The following is a 20,354-nucleotide window of genomic DNA, read 5'->3' as shown; positions in this document are numbered from 1 at the left end:
GGGTTTTACCAGTGAAGATCAACTTCTAGCCAGGCTTTAAGGTGTTTAGAGTAACGTTTCCAATAGACAACAAGCGTACAGTGTGTATGTGAAGTCATTTAAGTTTTTTTTTTTTTTTTTGCATTTTAAGCAACAGACAGACACAACACACCAGGGAACTTGTGATCATAGTGGCATTATAGTGAATTGCTGCTTTCCTTTTCAACACATTTCACAACATATCCAACCGGTATGATCCTGTCATTAAACAAAATCAAATTAGACTTTTTTTCTGTGCCTATCTAGACCACATATCCAGCTTTTTCATAAGTACGATTTAGGCATTGGATTTCTCATACATTGTCCAGATTTGTATGGAGCCCATCACTTGTCAATTCTGCTTACCGGAATACACCACAAAAGTTAGCCAGCTAACTTGTTGAGCCAACTTCATAACTTACCCCTCAGAATTGGTCTGCTATATAGAACCAGTGACTTGACAGTTATAAAATTTGCCAAATAAATTGTGAGTGATGGTACACCTCAATGAAAACATTACATTTGTCGAGATAAAACTATCTGCCACTGAAAATTGATAACCCCTACTTCTTGCTTAAAAAAACAGATACTCTTCAATGCTGTATCATCCTTGGCACAAAAGATTTCTCTCAGTGATCATCACTCAGCAACTTTTGTGGTTGAATCTTGAATCGAAAAATTATGAGAACTACTTGTAAAATAAAAAAATGCACACAAAAATCCACACAATCAAATGATGTATAAAAAATGTCTGAGAATCAATTGTTTTTTAAAAAATGGGGCGAAAATGTAGAACAGTGGACCAATTGAATCTGAAACTGGTTTTGAACAATGAGTGGTAGAAAGGCCTCATTACAATTATTAAGAAGATTTTTTTTGTCAAGAGTATAGCACAATCATAATTGCAGACAAATAAAATGCAGGTAGATGAAAAATAACTACAATGGTTTTGACAAATGGGACCTTTCATAATACTCAAACTACGCATTGAAAGTGCCTATAGGGAATATATCAATTGCTATGTACGGGCTGGATCTGAAGAGGACATTTTACCTCCAAATGTCCCTTTTCAAACAATTTCATTTGGCAGTAAAACCCTAGATCAATTTCCAACCCAATACCTATCTAAAGCAGTGGTGTCTGTGTGTTGTAATCCCTTTTTTTACCACAGTCGGTCTGATCTTGGACGGAGTTTACTATTAAAAGTGCAGTGAGTTGGGAGAGAAGGGGAGTAGGGAGGAGGACAGGAGATGATTGTAGAGATGCGGACCAGGAGTGGGGAGAAGAGTCATCAGATCAGCCAGCCATCTCTGTGGGCTCCGTCACCAGCTTGGAGCCGTCCCAGACGGTCTTAAACTGCTCTGGGACTGGGAACTCTCTCTGTGAATCGCAAACATGTCAAATTAAAGAATGTGTATTTCAATACTATCAAGGAAAGAAATTCATTTATTGCATTCAAAAGCGTCAAGTAATAAAACATCTTCTCCCTCAAACACAGGCCTACTTGCATTTTCTATACAACCACACTCACATAATCATCGCCCTGTGGTATAAGGATGTTCATCTCAGAGCTCTTGGCACTGACGATCTCACAGTCCAGTGCCTCTTGGCTCAGGTACACGTGGCAGCCTTCTGTCTTGTTGATGGAGATGGTGGGTACTTTCCCCATCACCTAGCAAAAAGAAACTCCATTGACACTCCACTGCAGCCAATCCAGAGTTAAATGTTATACAAATGCTTGTCGTAAGATTACTGTAAGATTTCCCTGCCAAACATTTTTGCTAAGCTCACCTGAATCTTAATGTCTTTGGAGTTGATTATTTCAACGATTCCCACAGCATTGTCAAACACTAGGCCCAGTTTCTTACAGTTATCTATGGAGACAGACGTAAGAGAAACTCAGGAACCACATACTGCATATATATATATATATGTATATGTATATATATATATGTATATGTATATGTGTGTGTGTGTACAGTATATATATATATATATATATATATATATATATATATATATATATACACACACACAGTATATAACTTTGAGATAGAGCAACAAGCACTTACCTGTGATGATGGAGTTGACCTTGCCTTTGATCTGAATTGTCGAGTTGTTACAGCTGAAGATATAAACTACCTGCTTCAGCTCTGTCTCCGCTATCACCAGATCATGGGCCTGCTCCTGGTACTCCTATTCATGAGACAGAACACACCATGGAACACCAGGTACTCCTATTCATGAGACAGAACACACCATGGAACATGGAACACACCAGATTCACTCAAGCAACTGGCCTTGTCTGCTTATCTGCACAGTGGCAGCCAACTGAGAACATTTGTGGGCAACCAAAACTCCATGGATATTAACAAATATAGCTGAACATTCTACAATTGTTGAACCAGTCAGCACAACATGTACTATTTTCATATAATGCGAACCATAGAAGAAATAGCATTTGTAGTGCTGTGCCGATAAAATGTTAGGATCATCTAAAATTCATTCACAAAAAGTCATTCAAAAACCTGTTTCTAGATGGCGTTTCTAAATGGTCTGTTTTGTACTGTGGCTATGCTGGACAACACTCTAGTGCAGCTGGGGTCATCTCTGCACATCCCTCCTCCCTTATTCCCAGGGGTTAAAGTGTGTGTGTGTGTGTGTGTGTGTGTGTGTGTGTGTGTGTGTGTGTGTGTGTGTGTGTGTGTGTGGGGTGGGGGGGGGGGGTTGGAACACAGTTCCGCCACCTCAGATAAATTAATAATAAATATACTGCTCAAAAAAATTAAGGGAACACTTGCAGTTTTCCACAATTGTTAAAACACATTTTTTGAAACCTTCCACCCTTTTCTCCATTCTCAAACTACATTCACAGAATGTCTGACAGTTCTTGCAAAATAAAACACTCGCCTCAAAGGTTTTACTTGTGCTCAGAACCAAACAGTGTCAGAGTACCAATCCAGTATATGATTGAAGTGTTCCCTTAAATTTCTTTGAGCAGTATATATTCTTTCATACCAACGATATAGCGCAATGATATTGTTAAAATAAATGGTGAGTAAATTTTTCGCGTGTACAGAGGTGACCAAGAAGCTAGCAATTCTTGTCCAAAAAGTATTGCTACACCACGATACTCAATATGTTGTCCAACGGTGAGTCATTTTTCCCTGTTGCACCGACACTGGATTTTAGGGTTCCCACACCTGCCAAATCCCACTTTAACCACTGCTTATTCCCATGGTGAAATGAGGTCTGAGGCAGTGAGAAAGAGCCTCAGGATGACAAAGCTGACAGTGTGAGTTATGTGATGTTCTGCTGCACACACCACTCTCCACTTCTTCCCCTCCAGCTCCAGCACAGGGGGGTGCTTCTTGTTCTGTTTCTTCCTCTGGTTTTTGGATTTAGCGGGCGAGGCCTGCTGCTGCTGCCCCTGCTGTGGTCCACCCTGAGACCGCAGTCCTGGGTTCTTATGGGTCTTCTGCTCATCAGACACGTGCTTCAGAACTGAGAAAGAGCGACAACACATCTGCTCAGGAAATACGACGCGGTAAACACTGTTAATTGTTAATTGCCAGGATGAACATGGTAGGCATGGGCTCAAGGGCATACTGCAGCAGCTTAGTGATAGCAGCTCCCGCCTCTTCCTCCATTACTGCTGCTATTAGCCCATTGGACACACCTTTAGTAATGTCCGCTCCCTGGTTGAGCTGGGCGAACAGGGCTGACCTCTGGGCAGAGGGGCCACCCTGCTTGGGTCCCTCCTCATCGGTGAAGACTGGCGGAGGGCCGGGGGGTGGTGGAGGAGGCGGGGGACAAGGACCTACAGGAGCAGGGCCGGACAGGGAGACCGGGGCGATGGGACCCTGAGGAGAGGGGAACAGGGGTAGAGAAGAAGAGAGAAGGGTGGTCATTCCCAAGTACCTGACACTGATGACCCGGGTCATATACTTAGTGCTGTACCCACCATGCGCATTGACTAGTTATATTGTTTTGTGAGATAATTAATAAGATAGAGGTAGAATTCATTGCAATGATAAAATGTGTGTGTTTGTGTGTGCTGAATATAGTTAAGTCAGAGGGCGATATAGGGCAGAGAGACAAATGGATACAGACGGATTCTGTATATGATGGAAGATTTAAATCTTCACATTGGTTCCTCTTGACTGGTGTTCTAACCTATATCTGTTCTTAGTCATATTACTATCACTGTAGGTTCTGTTTATACAGACATGCCTTTTCATATCCACTGAAATTCTCCTCCAAGTATTCCAGATGAGATGCTGTTTCTATAACTTCTACTGCAGTAATCTGAGCACACCTGCAGGGGGAGTACAAGGCAGCAAACAAAACTCAAGCAGTTGTGGGACCTCTTGTTCTGCCTCAAAAAGGGCTTTTCCTCTAGCCACTTAGTGTCTTAACTTACATACCTACACATGTCTGTGTATTTGTGTGTATACATGTTTATTTACATGAACAGCCACATTATTTGTATACTGTTGACACAGAGTGTGTATACTGCAGTATTAGGTTCTTATGTTCATGTGAGGTAAACTGTGATAGCATTTGTCTGGCTTTCAAAGTACTGTCAACACAATGACCTCTTTCAGCTACGTGTTTGGTTAAAGAGCTGCTCTTAACATGACCCTTCTCAAGGCAACAGGTGTTAACTGTCCAGAAGCCAGCTAATGTGCTCCCCCTGCCTCTCTGCCTCACCCACCCACACTCTATCTGACTCTCTCTATCTCTCTCACATACACACACACACACACACACACACACAGCTGTTACTGACAGACTGGATGCCTTCTTTGACTATATGACTAGTGTAAAATAACAACAATTGTTTTGTTCCGAGTAATGTTTCCAGAGGTAACGGTACAGTATATTTGCAGTTTTTTTTATTTTATTTGCAGGAGTTATTCCTGAATAAGCACCACTTTTTCAGTTGAGTTTATCAACTTACAAATGGCAGGTAAATTGGGTATAACAATGGTATAAAGACATCCCCTTTGCAATACACCTTCCTTTACTTCTATTAAGTACTCCAACATAGAAATGTCCTTAAAATAACCGACTACCCCCCCCCCCCCCTCTCTCTCTCTTGCTCTCTCTCGCTCACACACACACACACACGACCAGTTGTAGTCTGCACATATCCACCCTTTGGCCTCTGACCTGAGCACTGTGACATCAGAACTCATCAGTCAAACAAACAAACCAACAGAAGAAAGCCAACCCCGAGAGCAACAGAGAGAAACAAAGAGTGTGTGTGTAACAAGGACTGATACAGTCTGTGAACAGAGTGTGAAGTGTGGCTTTTGTTTGTTTATTCTCTTTTTTTAGAATGTGCTATTTCGTTGTATCTAGTCAAGCATATGTGTGCAGTGAGATATGTGTGTAGTGAGGTGTGTGTTCAGTTGTTTTTGTACAGGTTTTTGTGTATGAGTGCTGTTCCCTCTCTGTGCTGCTGTTTATCCTTCTATCCTGGTCTAAGTGTGTGTGTGTGTGTGTGTGTGTGTGTGTGTGTGTGTGTGTGTGTGTGTGTGTGTGTGTGTGTGTGTGTGTAGTATTTGTAGGCTAATGAGAATGGAACAGCAGTGTGGCAGTTTAGATTACATGTGGCGTGTGTGTGAGAGCAGGTGTGATATCCCGGGACACAGTAGGCTTTTGTCGGAGTATATTTCCTCCAAAAGAAACCCTATTGAACAAGACCCTGAGGACCACCTGTCTTAACCACACACTCCTTAACACACACACACACACACACAGACACACACACACACAAAAGTCAAGCACACACACTGACACCTCACAGCATGGGGGACAGCTGACACTAAGCCACCCCCATCTTGCCATCTCAAGTGTCTGTCTGTGGCACACATACAGTACACACACACACCTCAAGTAGCATGGCACATAGACAAAGCTTAGACAATCATACAGTAAATATTTGTTGTGTTTATATTCATCACACACACTGTTGGCAAGACTTACAGTTGTACTCCAGGCAAGGCCAGTGGCATGGTACAGTTTGATGAACTCCTGCATTTCAGTCCAGATGCTAAGATAAGAGTGCACCCAGTCCACATGACGTGCATCACTGTGGGGCACACAAACATACCCTCACTAGCCTTACTTCCTCAAAACATTTTACAGTACGGTATATAATTGGTCTCTGTCCAAACTGGTATGTCACACAACAAAACATATGTTCAGTATACTAATAGCACTCTGTCCATAACATATTTTCTAATATACTGTATATCTATACATTTTTAAAAGTAACTTGTATGTCTTCAGGACTCTGTTGGTGTAGAAGATGGCTGCATTTCATAATATACCTTACATCTATACATTTTAAAAAGGTAACTTGCATGTCAACTAAAGCTTAATGAGAGCGTACATATCTAAGATAGTGCTTGTTGTTTCAAAGTAATTCTCATTTTGACACTAAAGTGCATATTTCCTGTTCCCAAACCAGTGAAACAGTGACACTCACGAGTCTTTGTAGTCCTTCAGGACTCTGTTGGTGTAGAACATGGCTGCATCATTCATCTCTTTCACATAGGGGCCTGGCTTTTGACCCTGAGAGAGAGAGAGAGAGAGAGAGAGAGAGAGAGAGAGAGAGAGAGAGAGAGAGAGAGAGAGAGCGAGCGCAAGTCAGTGAGACAAACAGAAATAGAAAGAAATAGAGTGAAAAGGACGAAACGAAAGACAGATGATAAAGACAGGTCACAAAACTGCCACAGAGAGAGTGGGTCTGTTGAAGGTGTGTGTACTTTCTCCAGTCCGTCCCCACACGGATGTCCAAATAACAGATCCCTATCAGCTGAGTGTGTCGGCAGCTCAGGGCCGGTGAGTCTGGGAGCGCCGACAGTATATCACCCAGCAGGCCAGATCTCCCAATGTAAATGCAGAGGGTGCGGACACAGGGAGGGATTGGGAATATTTTTTTCCCAAACGGCCCAGAGATGAGTTATCTGAGCCGGCTTGTGGCCTGAGTTTGTGACAGAATCCAGAGCTCCATCCCAGGTCCACTAGCGCTGGTCTGAAGCTGCTTTGTCCCAGTCAACAGCCCTGGCTGCTGTGGCTGTGTAAACAGAACTATACACAGTTTTCTTTTTATCTCACTGGGTTTTAGGGATCTAAAGGGGTGAGGTTCTGCGGAGCAAGAAAAACAACAGGTTCTGAACTGCACTCTAAAGACTAACGACACTTGTGCTTATACAACAACAATCTCAAACAGATCTCTTTCGGAATCCATTACATGGGCCAGTAAGCTTTTTCAGTAGTCATAAAACATCTTCTATATGTAGAGCCTTTTGTGTCTATACAAAATGTTCACCTAAAATCTAAGCACTCTTCTGTCTTCCTGGTTTGGCCATGATGTCTGGGCACAGTCAGCTGTTCTGGTATATGACCATACGTTTAGGTATACCGTTGCCTAATAGTGGATAATGATGGACTACACACCATCTGCTGCAGCCTGGTTGTATCACATTCATTCATCTATTTAGCAGATGCTTTTATATAGTACAGTATACTGCAAGCATACAGTTCCATCAGCATGTATACCACAGAGGTATCAAACCTACGGCCTTGGCGTGGCTGCCTCTTTGCTCGACCAGTTACACTACCTTGAGCCACAGGAGGTGTCTTGGCATGTTGTTGGGGGTGAGGATATTTCCAACTTCCTCATCCATGCTACCAGCTAAATCACAACACTACCAACAGCGCAGCATGCAGCTGTGAGGGTCTTACTATGGCCACCCAACCAAGGGCCGGGATGCTCTCGCTGATAGCTGACAGATGGTTGAAGAAGTTGCTGCCGCGGTGCTTCTCTCGGAAGCTCTGCACCTCCTGAATCTTCTCAGAGAGCGGCCGCAACAGGTCAGCTAGCTCCGTCTGCTTGAGAGCCAGAGGAAAAGACAGGAGGGAGGTAAGGAGAGGAAGGAAGAGCCGAGAGGAGATGAGAGAAAGAAAAGGACAGGGAGGAAGGAATGGAGGAATGGAAGAAGAGATATAAATATGAGTATATAAAACGTTCAACAAAATGTTTCAGGAATTCATTCCTGGCCAGGTGCATGCCCTGTAGTTTCCAGGAATGCATTTATGTATTTAGCTGCCTTCTCACTGACCACTGGATTTATTCCATTCTTTATTTATACCCGTAAAGGAGTACCGTCACACCGGTGTGACGGGAATGTTGGGAAATGAACGTTCTAAAGAATATCTGGGTTCATTGAATTCAACATAGAATTTTAGAACCTTCAATTGTTGCGGAACTTAGAATGTTCAAAAACCTACACCTTTAAGGGTTAATGGGAGACACTGTTCAAACATGCCACCATCACTCCACCACACAAAGCTGAGTGAGTTCAGACTATCACCATGGTGATGCCAGCAGTGATGATTCTTTCTAGGGTTTCTGAGCATATCTGAGATTCAGTTGTTTTTTTGCACAGGTATTTGTGTATGAGTGCTGTTCCCTCTCTGTGCTGCTATAGATGTGCTGTTTGTGAGTGAGTGAGTGAGTGAGTGAGTGAGTGTGTGTGTGTGTGTGTGTGTGTGTATTTGTATGAGTGAGTTGCTAAGGACCACTTTCCCTGCTGATGCATGGTTCAGCTGCAGAATGACCCGAGCAGGGCCATAGCCTACTAAATGACCGTGACGCAGGGATATAATAGAAGGACTTTTTTTCCATTGAAACTTCCAGAACAACCCTGCACCCCACCCCACCCCCACCCAGCATTCCTCCACTGGCTGGGAGATCCCTCTGGCCTTGTAAGGCCACACTCAAGCCCTCTGTTTACAATTTACCTTTTACACAGTGTTCAGGACCAACACAAACACACTCTTACTCATTCACACACACACACACACACACACGTGCATATACGCACCCACACGAACAAGCGTACACACACACACTTTTGTACAAATATATGCACTCACATCCATACACTGACAACTAAAATTGCAGGACTTTTCTTATCTGGATAAGTGAAGTAGTTGCCATGCCACTTAATGTGCTGCAATAAACATCATGTGAAATATGCATGTATGTGTTTGTGGGTAGAAGAGAAATAGACATAGAGAGTGATGGAGACAGAGAGGGAGAGAGAGAGAGAGATAAAGAGAGTAAGAGAAAGAATGACATGGAAAGATGCATCTTTTTTTCTCGTTTTCAAATTTAATTCCTCCCCAATGACACACACATGATTTTCATTGCTGCTGATAATGGCTCCTCTGTCACCAGCTGCTGACTGTGTGTGAAAACGCCCTTCACCCGGACACAAGAGCGAGGTTCTTCACTGTCTCAAAAACATGGTTCATCCACTACCACTCACACACACCTCTTCTTTTCATAGGGAGAGACAATTACACAGATTATACTGATCTGCTGAACCAATCACTGCTGTCGCTCTTATCAACAACATCAAAGACAGACAGGGGTAGTAGGTAAATAAAAACAGAGGTGGCCATTTTGGGAATGGTAAGAAGTTTCACATACTCTGAGACCTCTCTCTCTCTCACACACACGCACACACACACACACACACACACACACACACACACACACACACACACACACACAGAATGAGACTGAAATAGAAGTCTTATCACTGGGCCATTTCAGGAATGGGGGAGGAGTAGCATAAACACACATCTGATGAACAGACCATGAATGAGAGAGAAGGAGGAAGAGAGAGAGAGAGTAAGGGATAGAGATTACAATCGAGAGAATTTAGTGGATGACCTGAGAGGCTGTTTCAAGTTCTGACATAATTTGATGTCTTAAACCGATTGACAAGTAAACCACCAGCATCGTCTGAGCATCCACTGATGATGAGAACCCTTCCAGCTCCAGTGATGAGAGAGATGAGTGGTGCTTTACGAGGTGACGACCCACATGAGACGTTGTGGAGCGTGTGGGAGCGTGTATGTGTGTGTGTGTGTGTGTGTGTGACTGTGTGTGGCTGTGAGAGTCTGGACGGGGTGGGGGGTCAAGTAACAGCTGCAAACTGAGTGAACACACAGACACACACACACACACACACGGAGAAGATGGATCCAGCAACGCTCACGTGACCCCACTGCAGCTACACAGACACAAATATAGAACATGCCCATAAAAAGTCACAGAGTGCAGGCACGAGCACATGGAGAGAATGGCCCTGTTAGTGTGTGATTACATCGGTGTGTGTAAGGGTACTTTCTTCTCCTGAGTGTCCAAGGGTCTGGATTAAACATACACTCTGTGTGTGTGTGTGTGTGTGTGTGTGTGTGTGTGTGTGTGGTGGGTGGGTGTGTGTGTGTGTGTGTGTGTGTGTGTGTGTGTGAATATGAGTGAAGGGGAGATAGAGAGAAAGAGAGAGAGTAGATGGCATCTGTATACAGAAGTGTATAAGAGTATGTTTGGTGGTCTGTGTGAGTGTGTGTTGTGAAATCTGTAGAAGTACTATCAGTGTCCATTAACAAGATGAAATGCATTTGTGGATATGCGCTGTGCATGATGGAGTGTGCGTCTGTGAGCAGTTGTGTGTGATGGCAGTGCTGTGAATTCAGGAGAAAGGTCTGATATGAGTCACTGGAGTTCTTCCACTAACACACGCACACACACACACACACAAACACACACACACACACACACACACACACACACACACACACACAGAGACACACACACACAGACACACACACACACACACACAGAGAGAGACACACACACACACACACACACACACACACACACACACAGAGAGACACACACACACACACACACACAGAGAGAGAGAGACACACACAAACACAAAGTGGGCACGGAGTCTGAGACAGAGAGGAGGAGGGTGTAGAGCTGTTCCCAGGCAAACTCCACACCGTTGAAAAACAAACACTCTCCTCTGTGCTTCAGACACTCTCTCTCTACCATGAGAGGTGACCACCCACCCTTGTATCTTAGTCGTTAAACTTAGTGACCAAAGACTCATGAGACAGCACATTACTCCAGGGCTGTACCTGAATGCAGAGTGACCCTCAGCTATTAGCTATTCACTGTTGGAGAATCAAGCAGCACGGGTCAAATACATGTACTCCCATACATCACTTAATTATAAAGGCATGCACCCATGTGTGACACATTACTGTGCCATGAAATTCAGCCTGCACTTAATTCATACTCCTTGGCTGGACTTGCTTTGGTGTTGGAATCAATATTGTTGTGGTTGGAAAGTCAAAGGCTTATCCTGGCGGTTGGTATCACTGGCCTCAAGCCAAACAAGGGAATTCAGTTGGCTTAGTGCCTGGATGGTGAGACAAACTAGTGTTTACAATCATACAACTAGGCAGAAATGTTGATATACGACTGAGTTACACGTGTATGATTCCTTACCATTCAGGAATGTGTGTATTTTTTAAAAACGCCTTTTTGTTAGGTCAACATATTTTCTGTTAATTTCCTGCTTGTTTTACTAAATTGTTTTACTTGTAACTTGTAACTTTACGGGGTCAATGTAATGCAGGGTGCACTGAGAGCCTGATGTGCCTGAGGGTGCACTGAGGCTGTGTCCTGTAAGACCTCAACCCCCTTCCCCTTTTCACGGTTGAGCAGAGAGGGGGGGGGGGGGCGTTACTGTCTATCTGTCCTGGGTTAACAGACTCTCTCTTCCTCTCTCTCAGAATCTCATTCTCACTCTGTTCTTTTGCACACTATGCTGGGAACGTCACCAGTGTTCAAACATGCACACACCCATTTCTTTGGCACACACACACAGACACAGACACACACACAGACACAGACACAGACACAGAGAGAGAGAGAGAGAGAGAGAGAGAGAGAGAGAGAAAGAAAGAGAGTTCACCCTGCGAAAGTATTCAGAAGCTACCTCCAAAAATCTGAAAAAATTAGGCAATATTTTCAGTTTATGATTTGTGTGATCTTCCAGCATAGTTCCTCAAAACATTTTATGACCATCAGTTTTGTGTTGTTCTCTTCCAGGTCTCGAAGATAGAGGGGGAATCCTGAGGACCGTTTGCTGTGACTTGCAAAGCCCAGAGTTCTGACCTGGGATCAGCACTAGGAATCGCTGACCCCTGCCGAGGGGCCAATGCAACATCCAATGACCCACGAGAGAGGAGCTAATCACTTCCTGTTTGGACTTTCGCCCTTTGGTCAGCCAGTCCGGACACAGCACATCGCGCTCCGATGGAATGACATCACACACACACACACACATACACACACACACACACACACTTCCCCTGGCTGTGTGAATGCATTGGGAATGTGGTGCATTGGCGGTTCTCTTTGCAAGCCGAGATAATCCCTGTGTGTACAGAACGCATGGCTGCCCCCAGAGCGGAGAGGACTCATGCTTTAAACACAAGAGTCCGAGCCGTGGATTATGGGAAACTGGATGACCAAATATGAATGCCCTGCATGGGAAATATAACACTGTAACTTGGGGAGGATGCACCATCCTGCTGGAGATGAGGGCAATGACAGCAACGCCCAGTACCATGTGTAGTTGTGAGGTAGAGTACCTGATATATATAGGAGCAGCAGAGATCATTCTTTATGTTTATGTAGATAGAGGCCAACAGCCGTTAATTATCTTGAGGCAGTAGAAGGAAATGTGCAATTCTGCTGGATGTTGGAATGTCTGTTCAGCATGGACAAGGAGTTACATGAAGGAATGTCCTGTCATAGAATATCAGTGCTAGTCTAGAATAGACATTGTGTCGACAGGAAATACGTACAGAATGGTCAGTGACAAGTACATCTGCAGTATGGGCAGTGTGCACTCTTAAAACTCGTACACAGACACACACGCACAAACACACATGCACACAAAACACACCTGAGCTGGCTCCTGGTGTGTGCTGGCCATCTTGAGGAAGGCTCTCTCCACTTGCAGAGCACTGTTTACCATCTCGGCCTGTTAAGTAAACAAACACACCAACACAATTTGACATAAAAACAAATAAAAACCATGAATTACCAAAAACATGCCACTGAGATTTGCATGAGCTTGATAATCCATTCTTCCCCCGTGTGTAGTGTGTGTGTGTAGTGTGTGTGTGTGTGTGTGTGTGTGTGTGTGTGTCTGAAAACCCCTCCCCACTATTAACTAATTCATTCTGTCTGCATGTATGACTCTCACTATATTCCTCACTCTGAAACATCAGCTTCTTTCTCCTCCTATCAGGTCTCCTCTGTGACCACTTTTCGATGGTTAGTATTGTCCCAATAGCTGCACAATATACTTAAAATGTAAGTATTTGAAGTGTGCAAGTGGGAGGTTTGAGACATAGTCCAAATCTTTCTCCCTCACACATGATTTTGACATAATTCGCTTTCTATGCATGCATTTTCTCTATATACTCCCCCTCTCTCTCGGTCTCTCTCTCTGTATGCTAACTCTCTCTCTCTCTCTGTCTTTTTTCTCATTCACTCTCTTTTCTCAGTCTGCTTCCTTCTTGATGAGGTCTCTCTGAGCTCTGCGCAGAGAGAGAGAGAGTGGAACTGTTCTCCATTGCAGGGCTTTACAATACCTTAAAAGGCAGGCCTGCCTGATTGAACAAAGAAAAAAGAAACATACAACTGAACTCTCCCTCACCCCTTCCCCTCATCCAGTGCTGTCAGAGCAAGAGACAGAGCGAGAGATCTGAGAAAGCTGCTCCTCCGGCCGGGAGACAGAAAAACCTCTGTCCAAGATTTACACTTGAGCCAAGGAGAGAGAAATAAAATATTGTAAATGTTGAGAGTCCCCTTTCTCTAATCCGTGTGCAAGAATCCAGGGCTGGTGTGAGGAGAGAACATGACAGTGTTTTGAATAGCTCCACCAAATGCTGGCACCAAGCAGGCCATCACCTGTTTTTACCAAGGCGGTGGCACAGGACTCAACTATGCATAACACATATTTGTCTTACTCACACTCACACACACACACACACACACACACACACAGACACACACACACACACACACACACACACAATAAGATTATTTAGCTCACATATTCAACCTCATTTGACAGTCTGAATCTCTCAGAAAGGTTTATCTTTGTTTGCTTGTCCAGTTATGAAGAAAAATGCTTAAAGGGGAGTCCACAAATCTAATTTAATTGCCTTTTTGTCAGTTTTACTGAATTGCTCCTCACAGTCGTCTACCTGTCTAGCAGTGTGCTCAAAAAACTCCAGCACAATTCCAGCCAATCGACAGATTGCGTAAGGAGTACAGAGGAGAGCGGTGTAAATCTGATTGGCTATCAAGCTCAAATAAACAACCTTTTGCCAGAATCGCAGACTCTGCTTTTAAGAGATGGTGTGTATGTACATAAAAAGCCCTCTGTTTGTCTCTTCTCGGTTATTAATCATTCTCCTTATCTCTCTCTTTTTTGAACTCACATGTTTGGCGACATCGTCCCCGATGGCTCGACTGTGCTTCAGATACTCAGCCACTGGTCCCTTCAGGAGCACATCAAACGCCTCCATCCACTCCGACAAGACTGTGGCATGAAGGGACGATGAGGACAGGAGGAGAGGAGAAAGAGGGGGAGGATGGAAATGAAGAAGCGGAGGAATGGAGAGATGGAGAGGAAAGAAAGAATGGAGAAAAGGGAGAAAAGTGGGGTGAAGAAGAGAGCAGATCAAGAAGTGAAGAACAACAAATGAGGTTCTACAAAAATTCTACAAAATCTTTTTTAAAGAGATCAGTTTGCTGGCCTGCTTCAGGTGGAGGCGGGAGTTCACTCACCTCCATTTATTCCATTCACCATGTCTCCATTGGCCATGCCTCGGTCCTGTAACTTGACAGACACCTCCTCCAAGCGAATCACAGCCTGTTCCAGGCGGTCTACGAGCGTCTCCATGCTTCTGCGTCTACAAAAGCGATGACGTGTGAATATTGTGTGTGTGATACATCTTAAAGCCCAGACTTTAAACTCTTCCACAGTTGAACCTCAGACATACAAACATGTAGACACACTCACATAAGAAACAGAACCAAAATCCAATAAACATTCATAAACACAAACACAGACATACACATTCTGTCCCAGAACATGAATCTGACCCTTCTTAACATGGTGACACTTCTGGAATATTCATCTAATGAGAGAAGTGCAGTTGTCAATTAAAGTACAAATACACACAGACAAATACACACACAGAGACACTCACACACACTCATGCAAAGACCACACAAACACACACACACACACACACACACACACACTCTGCACACAACAGTGCCACCAGTGCACCCATCTTTTAGAGTCCTTATGATGCAAATCACTGAAATCTATCTGTTCCAGTGAAAACATGCAACCTTCAGGTGCTCTTGGCTGACTCGTGACAGGCAGCATCTCTGAGAAATAAACACCATTCCACTAACTTCATCCATCACAAACCTCTCCTGTCAGAACACCAACCGTGGCCAACATGGGGAAAGACCTTCCCCAGGGAGGAAATATGCAGCGAGCATAGCCCGCATATCTCAGCTAAACTAGAGGGAGCGGAATAAAACCTCACAGGGAGAGAGATGCACACACACAAAGACACACAGACACACACACACTACATGTGACAGCAGGACAGCAGACTGCTGATGGGTCTCTCTGTGCCCTCCTGGGACTTTCTCCAGGTGAGCAGAGTCACAGCAGAGAGAGGAGAGGGCTCCCCTTCTGGGACAGCTGAATAATTCAGAGGAGACCGGCTCCATTATTCATCACTAGCACAACTCTTGCCCAGGAGCAAGGACAGAGTGGGCCACTGAGGGCCTCTCTCTACCGTCCCTCATCAGAAATGGATTGGCTCTTCATGGGCTCTTGAGTTTATGGGCTCTTTTTCCAATTTCTGACACGTCTATTTGGCCATCATAAAGATGAAAAGATAAATGGAGTTGAACCCCTGTAAATCTTTGCTAACCAAGAGGCCCTTGTAGAACCTCAAAGAGAAGCATCAGGTCCACAGTTCAGAGTTTGCACAAGCTTTTCCCCCATGGGCCAGCTTTAAGGTTTCACTCCTGATTTCATGTTATGTCTGGCCATCATTACTTTAAGGTTGCTCTTGAGATATCTTGAGACTTTTGTAAGGCACCTTGGGATAATGAGAACTGCTACAACTATTCCAGGCTACCAAAGTTAAGCTGACCTAAATAACCTGAAATGAGATGACTTGAACTACAGGGAAGAAAAATGTGAAAAAATTACGCTGTGATGTCATTCTAGTGAGTCAGACATATTTTATGCTTGTGTTGAATATCATGAACAAGAGTTTTCACCCCAGAGGAAACTGGAGCAGGACTCCAGACTGAGGAGGCTGGGGGCGTCCCAGGGAAGTTCTCCGCCAGCCCCAGGCCCACGGCTGTCTCATAACTTAGATTCAGAGCGTCTCACATGACAACATGCCCATCAGAAGCTGGCACATCTAATCAAATGCTCAAGTGCAACATTCTGAGGTTCTTTATGGAATTATTAACAAAACATAACCTGAACATTTAGTTCATTTGTGTCATTTAGAGTCCATTTGAGGTATTTTAGGAAACAAGTCACATAAACATTCTGTTTCTATATGGAATATTCTATTAAGCCTTAAAGGTGCGGGCAAAGATCCTTAATATATAATTATCAACCGTCTCTGGTGCGGGTTTTTAAACATTCCAACATGAGAGTCCGTTCCGCAACAATTGAAGGTTCTAAAATTCTATGTTGAATTCAGAGCCGTATAGATATTTATACGGCTCTGGTTGAATTCAATGAACCCAGATATTCTTTAGAACGTCAATTTTCCAACATTCCCATCACTCCGGAGTGACGGTACACCTTTAAGGGTTAATGATGCTGTTCTAGAACAAGTACTATTTGCTGGATGGCAGAAATATACAGCATCAACACTGAACAACAGATTTGCTGCTCCTAATTCCTAAATCATACAAGAATTTCTGCAGAACATGCTATATTAACTTAGCAACCCTAGCTTGTCCAGGGTGAATACAACAGCCATGACACTGCAGTGCAATCACAGTGGGGCAGGAAACGGTGACACTGTATGTGGAGTTTAAGTGACGCTGTAAAAATACTGTCCTTAATATATCACTGTTACATAATATTTAGAAAAATATATTGAAAATACAAAAAAGCGCATTAAATCTCTCTCTCTCTCTCTCTCTCTCCATCACATAGACAGATACACTCACACAAAAGAAGAGAGAATGAAAGAGAGAGAGCCAGAGCCAGTGATAATTAATAGTGACCCAATGTGGAAAGCAACACATCATCGGTGTGATCTCTGGAGAATTCGCCAGGCCATGTCAAATACCAGAGGTGGGCCTCACCAACTATTTCTGCAATCACATACACACACACACCCACACACACACACATAAAGAGAAAGAGAGAGAGAGAGAGAGAGAGAGAGAGAGAGAGAGAGAAACAAGAGGAGTCCAAGTCCAATAACTAAAGACAGTGATGGGTGTGACATTGTAGGCCTAACCCTACACTCACCACTCACAATACCCCATTCTGCCTCACTGTGGCATCTGGCCATTAAGAGCCTGCTCAATGTCTTCTGCTCCGGATGCTGGATGTAGGCCTACTTTCTGATCTACAGTTCAGTCTCAGCTATGTTCGTCCATTCTACAGAAACTATACAATAAACACAGTGGCTATCTGGCACAGGGAGTCGTCAGTGAGAATGGGAGCATTTAAGTGAGGCCTCAGCACACTGCCATGCAACTCAGAAACCCATGTGGGTAAGGGTAAGTGGCTAGTGTCATATTTACATAAGAAAACATATTTCTCTAACTCATTCTCATACAGATGCAAAACATATTTCCTCAAAACCCCAGATTCAGACTAACCAACTGGACCATGAAATAAGTGGATTGTAATCTATTTGACTACAGGGCTGCAACTAACGATTATTTTCAGAGCCAATTAATCTGTGGGTTATTTTTTGTTGTTTGATCGATCAAATATCAGAAAAGAGTGAAACATTTCAAAGTTTATGTCCTCAAATGCCTTATTTTGACCACACACACTAAAGATATTTACTGTAGTTTACTGTAATAGTGTGTCTAAATCATATCACGTGTACTATCGTAATCACTGTTCAAAAATAATTAAATAACACTTAATCTGAAAATAAACCCCACATTGTTTAGACCATGAAACCTTTTATTGGATAAGTATCCATGAATTGTGGATACAGTTGCATGATGAATCCTGACTTTTGGGTAAGGTAAGTCCATGACTAGCCTACATCTTCATCTTGTCAAATCAAGCTAGATGTGATAAAATCACCAATCAATTTCCAGGAACTAGAAATGAAAGGACAAAATCTTTACTTATTCCCAACTTTATCCAAAAGTGTTTGGATGCTTTAGAGTGTCTCCTCTTGGTTTTCTTTCAGATGCTCTTACAGTGATGCCTCTCTTCAGATAGTTTACAGTAGATTGACACAGACCTTCAGGCCAAGCATGTAACTGGGTTCAAGACTGCCATCTGATATTTGGGCTATATGAGGCGTCTGAAGTGGGAGACAAAAACACACATGCGCAGAGAGACGCATTCAACCACACATTGGGAGACCAGCCACTGAGGTAGGGCCCACACACAGTATCCATCAAGGTGAGAGAATGGCCTCGCACAATCACATAACTAAAATTTCTGACATACATATATGTTGAATTGCATAATACCTTAACAATAACTGACAAAAAACACCAACTATAATTATTAGGCTCCTACACTTCAGTGATTAGGCTACTAACATTAATGAACCACAGCATTGCAAGTGTTGAGCAGTGATTTCCCTGAGAAAGACACAGATTGTATGTGTTTACAGCCTTACACCTTCTATGTATTTTAGAAGGATATCTTCCTTATGTCCAATAATGTGGACAAAAAATCTTACGTAGTGGCTCTGATTTATCATGGTCTATCTAAACCTCAGTGGGAAACGTGACAGGTGCTGTAAGAACCCTGCTATCTACCTCCGCAGTGATGTAACTAGCCCCATGGATTGTGGACAAAAAGAGGCTACACAATAACGAGAGAAAACGAATGGAAAATGAAAAGGCTTTTTGTTCGAACCTTTGTTGTTACTGATGTGTCTTCTGTTTAACTGCACACACAGCAAATGTCTCCTCACACAATACACGCATGTTTCAGTGGAGCGCGCCAGTCACCCGCTCTCTCTCGCGCCATCGAATCCTTGTCTCAACTATTTGGTTCAGGAGGTTGCCATAATTAAATAAAGTTTATTTACCTGTGTTCTCTTCAATGTTATTACGGCAGTGTTGTATTTCTGTTTCTTGTTCCCAGACGTCCTCAAACGAGCTGGTCCCTGCGCGTCCCTTCCCCAAGCCTTCTTGTCAGTCAACTGAGCAGGGCAGCAAACGCTTCCGGGACTTCCAAATAAAGCAACATCAGTGAACCTGCGAGAGGACCGGGGAAACACACAGGGATAATTCCCAGACGACGTCCCGTCTCCTTCTATCTCTCTGTCTCTGCCTCTCTCTCTCTACGTATCGTTGAGCGCCGCTGAAAAAGCGTAATTCTGGAGCGTGTAGCCTAATCAACGGTTACACGACAGGGGAAGGTAAATTATAGCGCGACCATACATTTGACACCGACTGCTGCTCTTGACTGAATTTCTACGCACTAAACTGTTCGGTGAAACTTAAAGAAGACCTCTGACGTAGTAATATTTGTTTTATTTAGACAGAAGTTTAGCCAATAAACATAACAGGTACGTTGCGCGTGCCTCTCCCTCCCCTGTCTAAATTAAGACCATGTTTATCTTGAGGTATTTGGTATGTTTTGGATATATTAACCTACTAAGAGATCTGTATGGGATCATGTGGTCAATTTAAGTCCACATTTATTCAGAGGGGTGGGGGTGGGAGGTAATCACAACATGTCTGCTAAGCCTGCATGTTCTTTCAGTTTTTGCTGCCCTAATTCTGGTGGGACTGTCTCTGGGGTGACATTGATGAAGAATGGAAAGAGTGTGTATGCTGTGTCATTCTGCGTTTGTGTGTGTGTGTGTGTCTGCTCGTGTAAAAGTAGGCCTAAGTGTGTCATGTTACAGTTGACAGAAATAGTCGGTGACCAGCCAAGATATCATTGAGATAGTTCAGCCTACTGGCATTTCTTATTGATTAGGAAGTCTCTGAATTATTGACCAGCCTGTGGACACACATCTGCCATTTTGAGATGCTTGTGAGGGTGACGTCTGGACCAAACTGGTGTTTTAAGGATCTGCAGTAAAACTAGGCCAACATGGCGAGGCAGTGATCAATGGCATGTTTGCGAAACCTTGGTGATGCT

The 20,354-nt window shown here is 43.6% G+C and overlaps 1 protein-coding gene across 5 annotated transcripts; it reads right to left on the bottom strand.

Annotated features, from left to right (window-relative positions):
* Nucleotides 1-89: 89 nt before the first annotated feature.
* cap2 (cyclase associated actin cytoskeleton regulatory protein 2) lies at nucleotides 90-19,716 on the bottom strand. 5 transcript variants are annotated; one of them, XM_042075738.1, is made up of 14 exons: nucleotides 19,291-19,716; nucleotides 18,368-18,549; nucleotides 14,777-14,901; nucleotides 14,428-14,528; nucleotides 12,879-12,956; nucleotides 7,780-7,926; nucleotides 6,518-6,603; nucleotides 6,013-6,118; nucleotides 3,698-3,881; nucleotides 3,344-3,522; nucleotides 2,091-2,214; nucleotides 1,810-1,892; nucleotides 1,550-1,690; nucleotides 90-1,398 (listed from the first exon to the last, which is right to left on the bottom strand). In XM_042075738.1, exons 3-14 carry the CDS (start codon nucleotides 14,889-14,891, stop codon nucleotides 1,315-1,317), a joined length of 1,428 nt encoding a protein of 475 aa, XP_041931672.1. In that variant the 5' UTR covers nucleotides 14,892-14,901; nucleotides 18,368-18,549; nucleotides 19,291-19,716; the 3' UTR covers nucleotides 90-1,314. The 5 variants fall into 5 exon arrangements, with proteins under 5 accessions (XP_041931672.1, XP_041931673.1, XP_041931674.1 ...); XM_042075739.1 differs by having other exon boundaries at nucleotides 14,777-14,895; XM_042075740.1 differs by lacking the exon at nucleotides 18,368-18,549 and having other exon boundaries at nucleotides 14,777-14,895.
* Nucleotides 19,717-20,354: the final 638 nt, after the last annotated feature.

The sequence above is a fragment of the Alosa sapidissima genome, chromosome 21 (genome assembly GCF_018492685.1).
Source record: "Alosa sapidissima isolate fAloSap1 chromosome 21, fAloSap1.pri, whole genome shotgun sequence".
In the NCBI taxonomy this organism is placed as follows: Eukaryota; Metazoa; Chordata; class Actinopteri; order Clupeiformes; family Clupeidae; genus Alosa; species Alosa sapidissima.
The sequence above is the reverse complement of the archived record's forward strand: the minus strand, read 5'-3'. Positions and strand labels throughout refer to the sequence as shown.

What these genes read in the sequence shown, in the direction of transcription:
- cap2 (XM_042075738.1), bottom strand. Translation starts at nt 14,891, where the DNA reads ATGGAGACGCTCGTAGACCGCCTGGAACAGGCTGTGATTCGCTTGGAG. An exon ending in CACACCAGGAGCCAGCTCAG is followed by an intron (nt 7,927 to 12,878) that starts GTGTGTTTTGTG and finishes CTGGCTCTCAAG; the next exon opens with CAGACGGAGCTAGCTGACCT. An exon ending in GCCTTGCCTGGAGTACAACT is followed by an intron (nt 3,882 to 6,012) that starts GTAAGTCTTGCC and finishes CCCTCTCCTCAG; the next exon opens with GGTCCCATCGCCCCGGTCTC.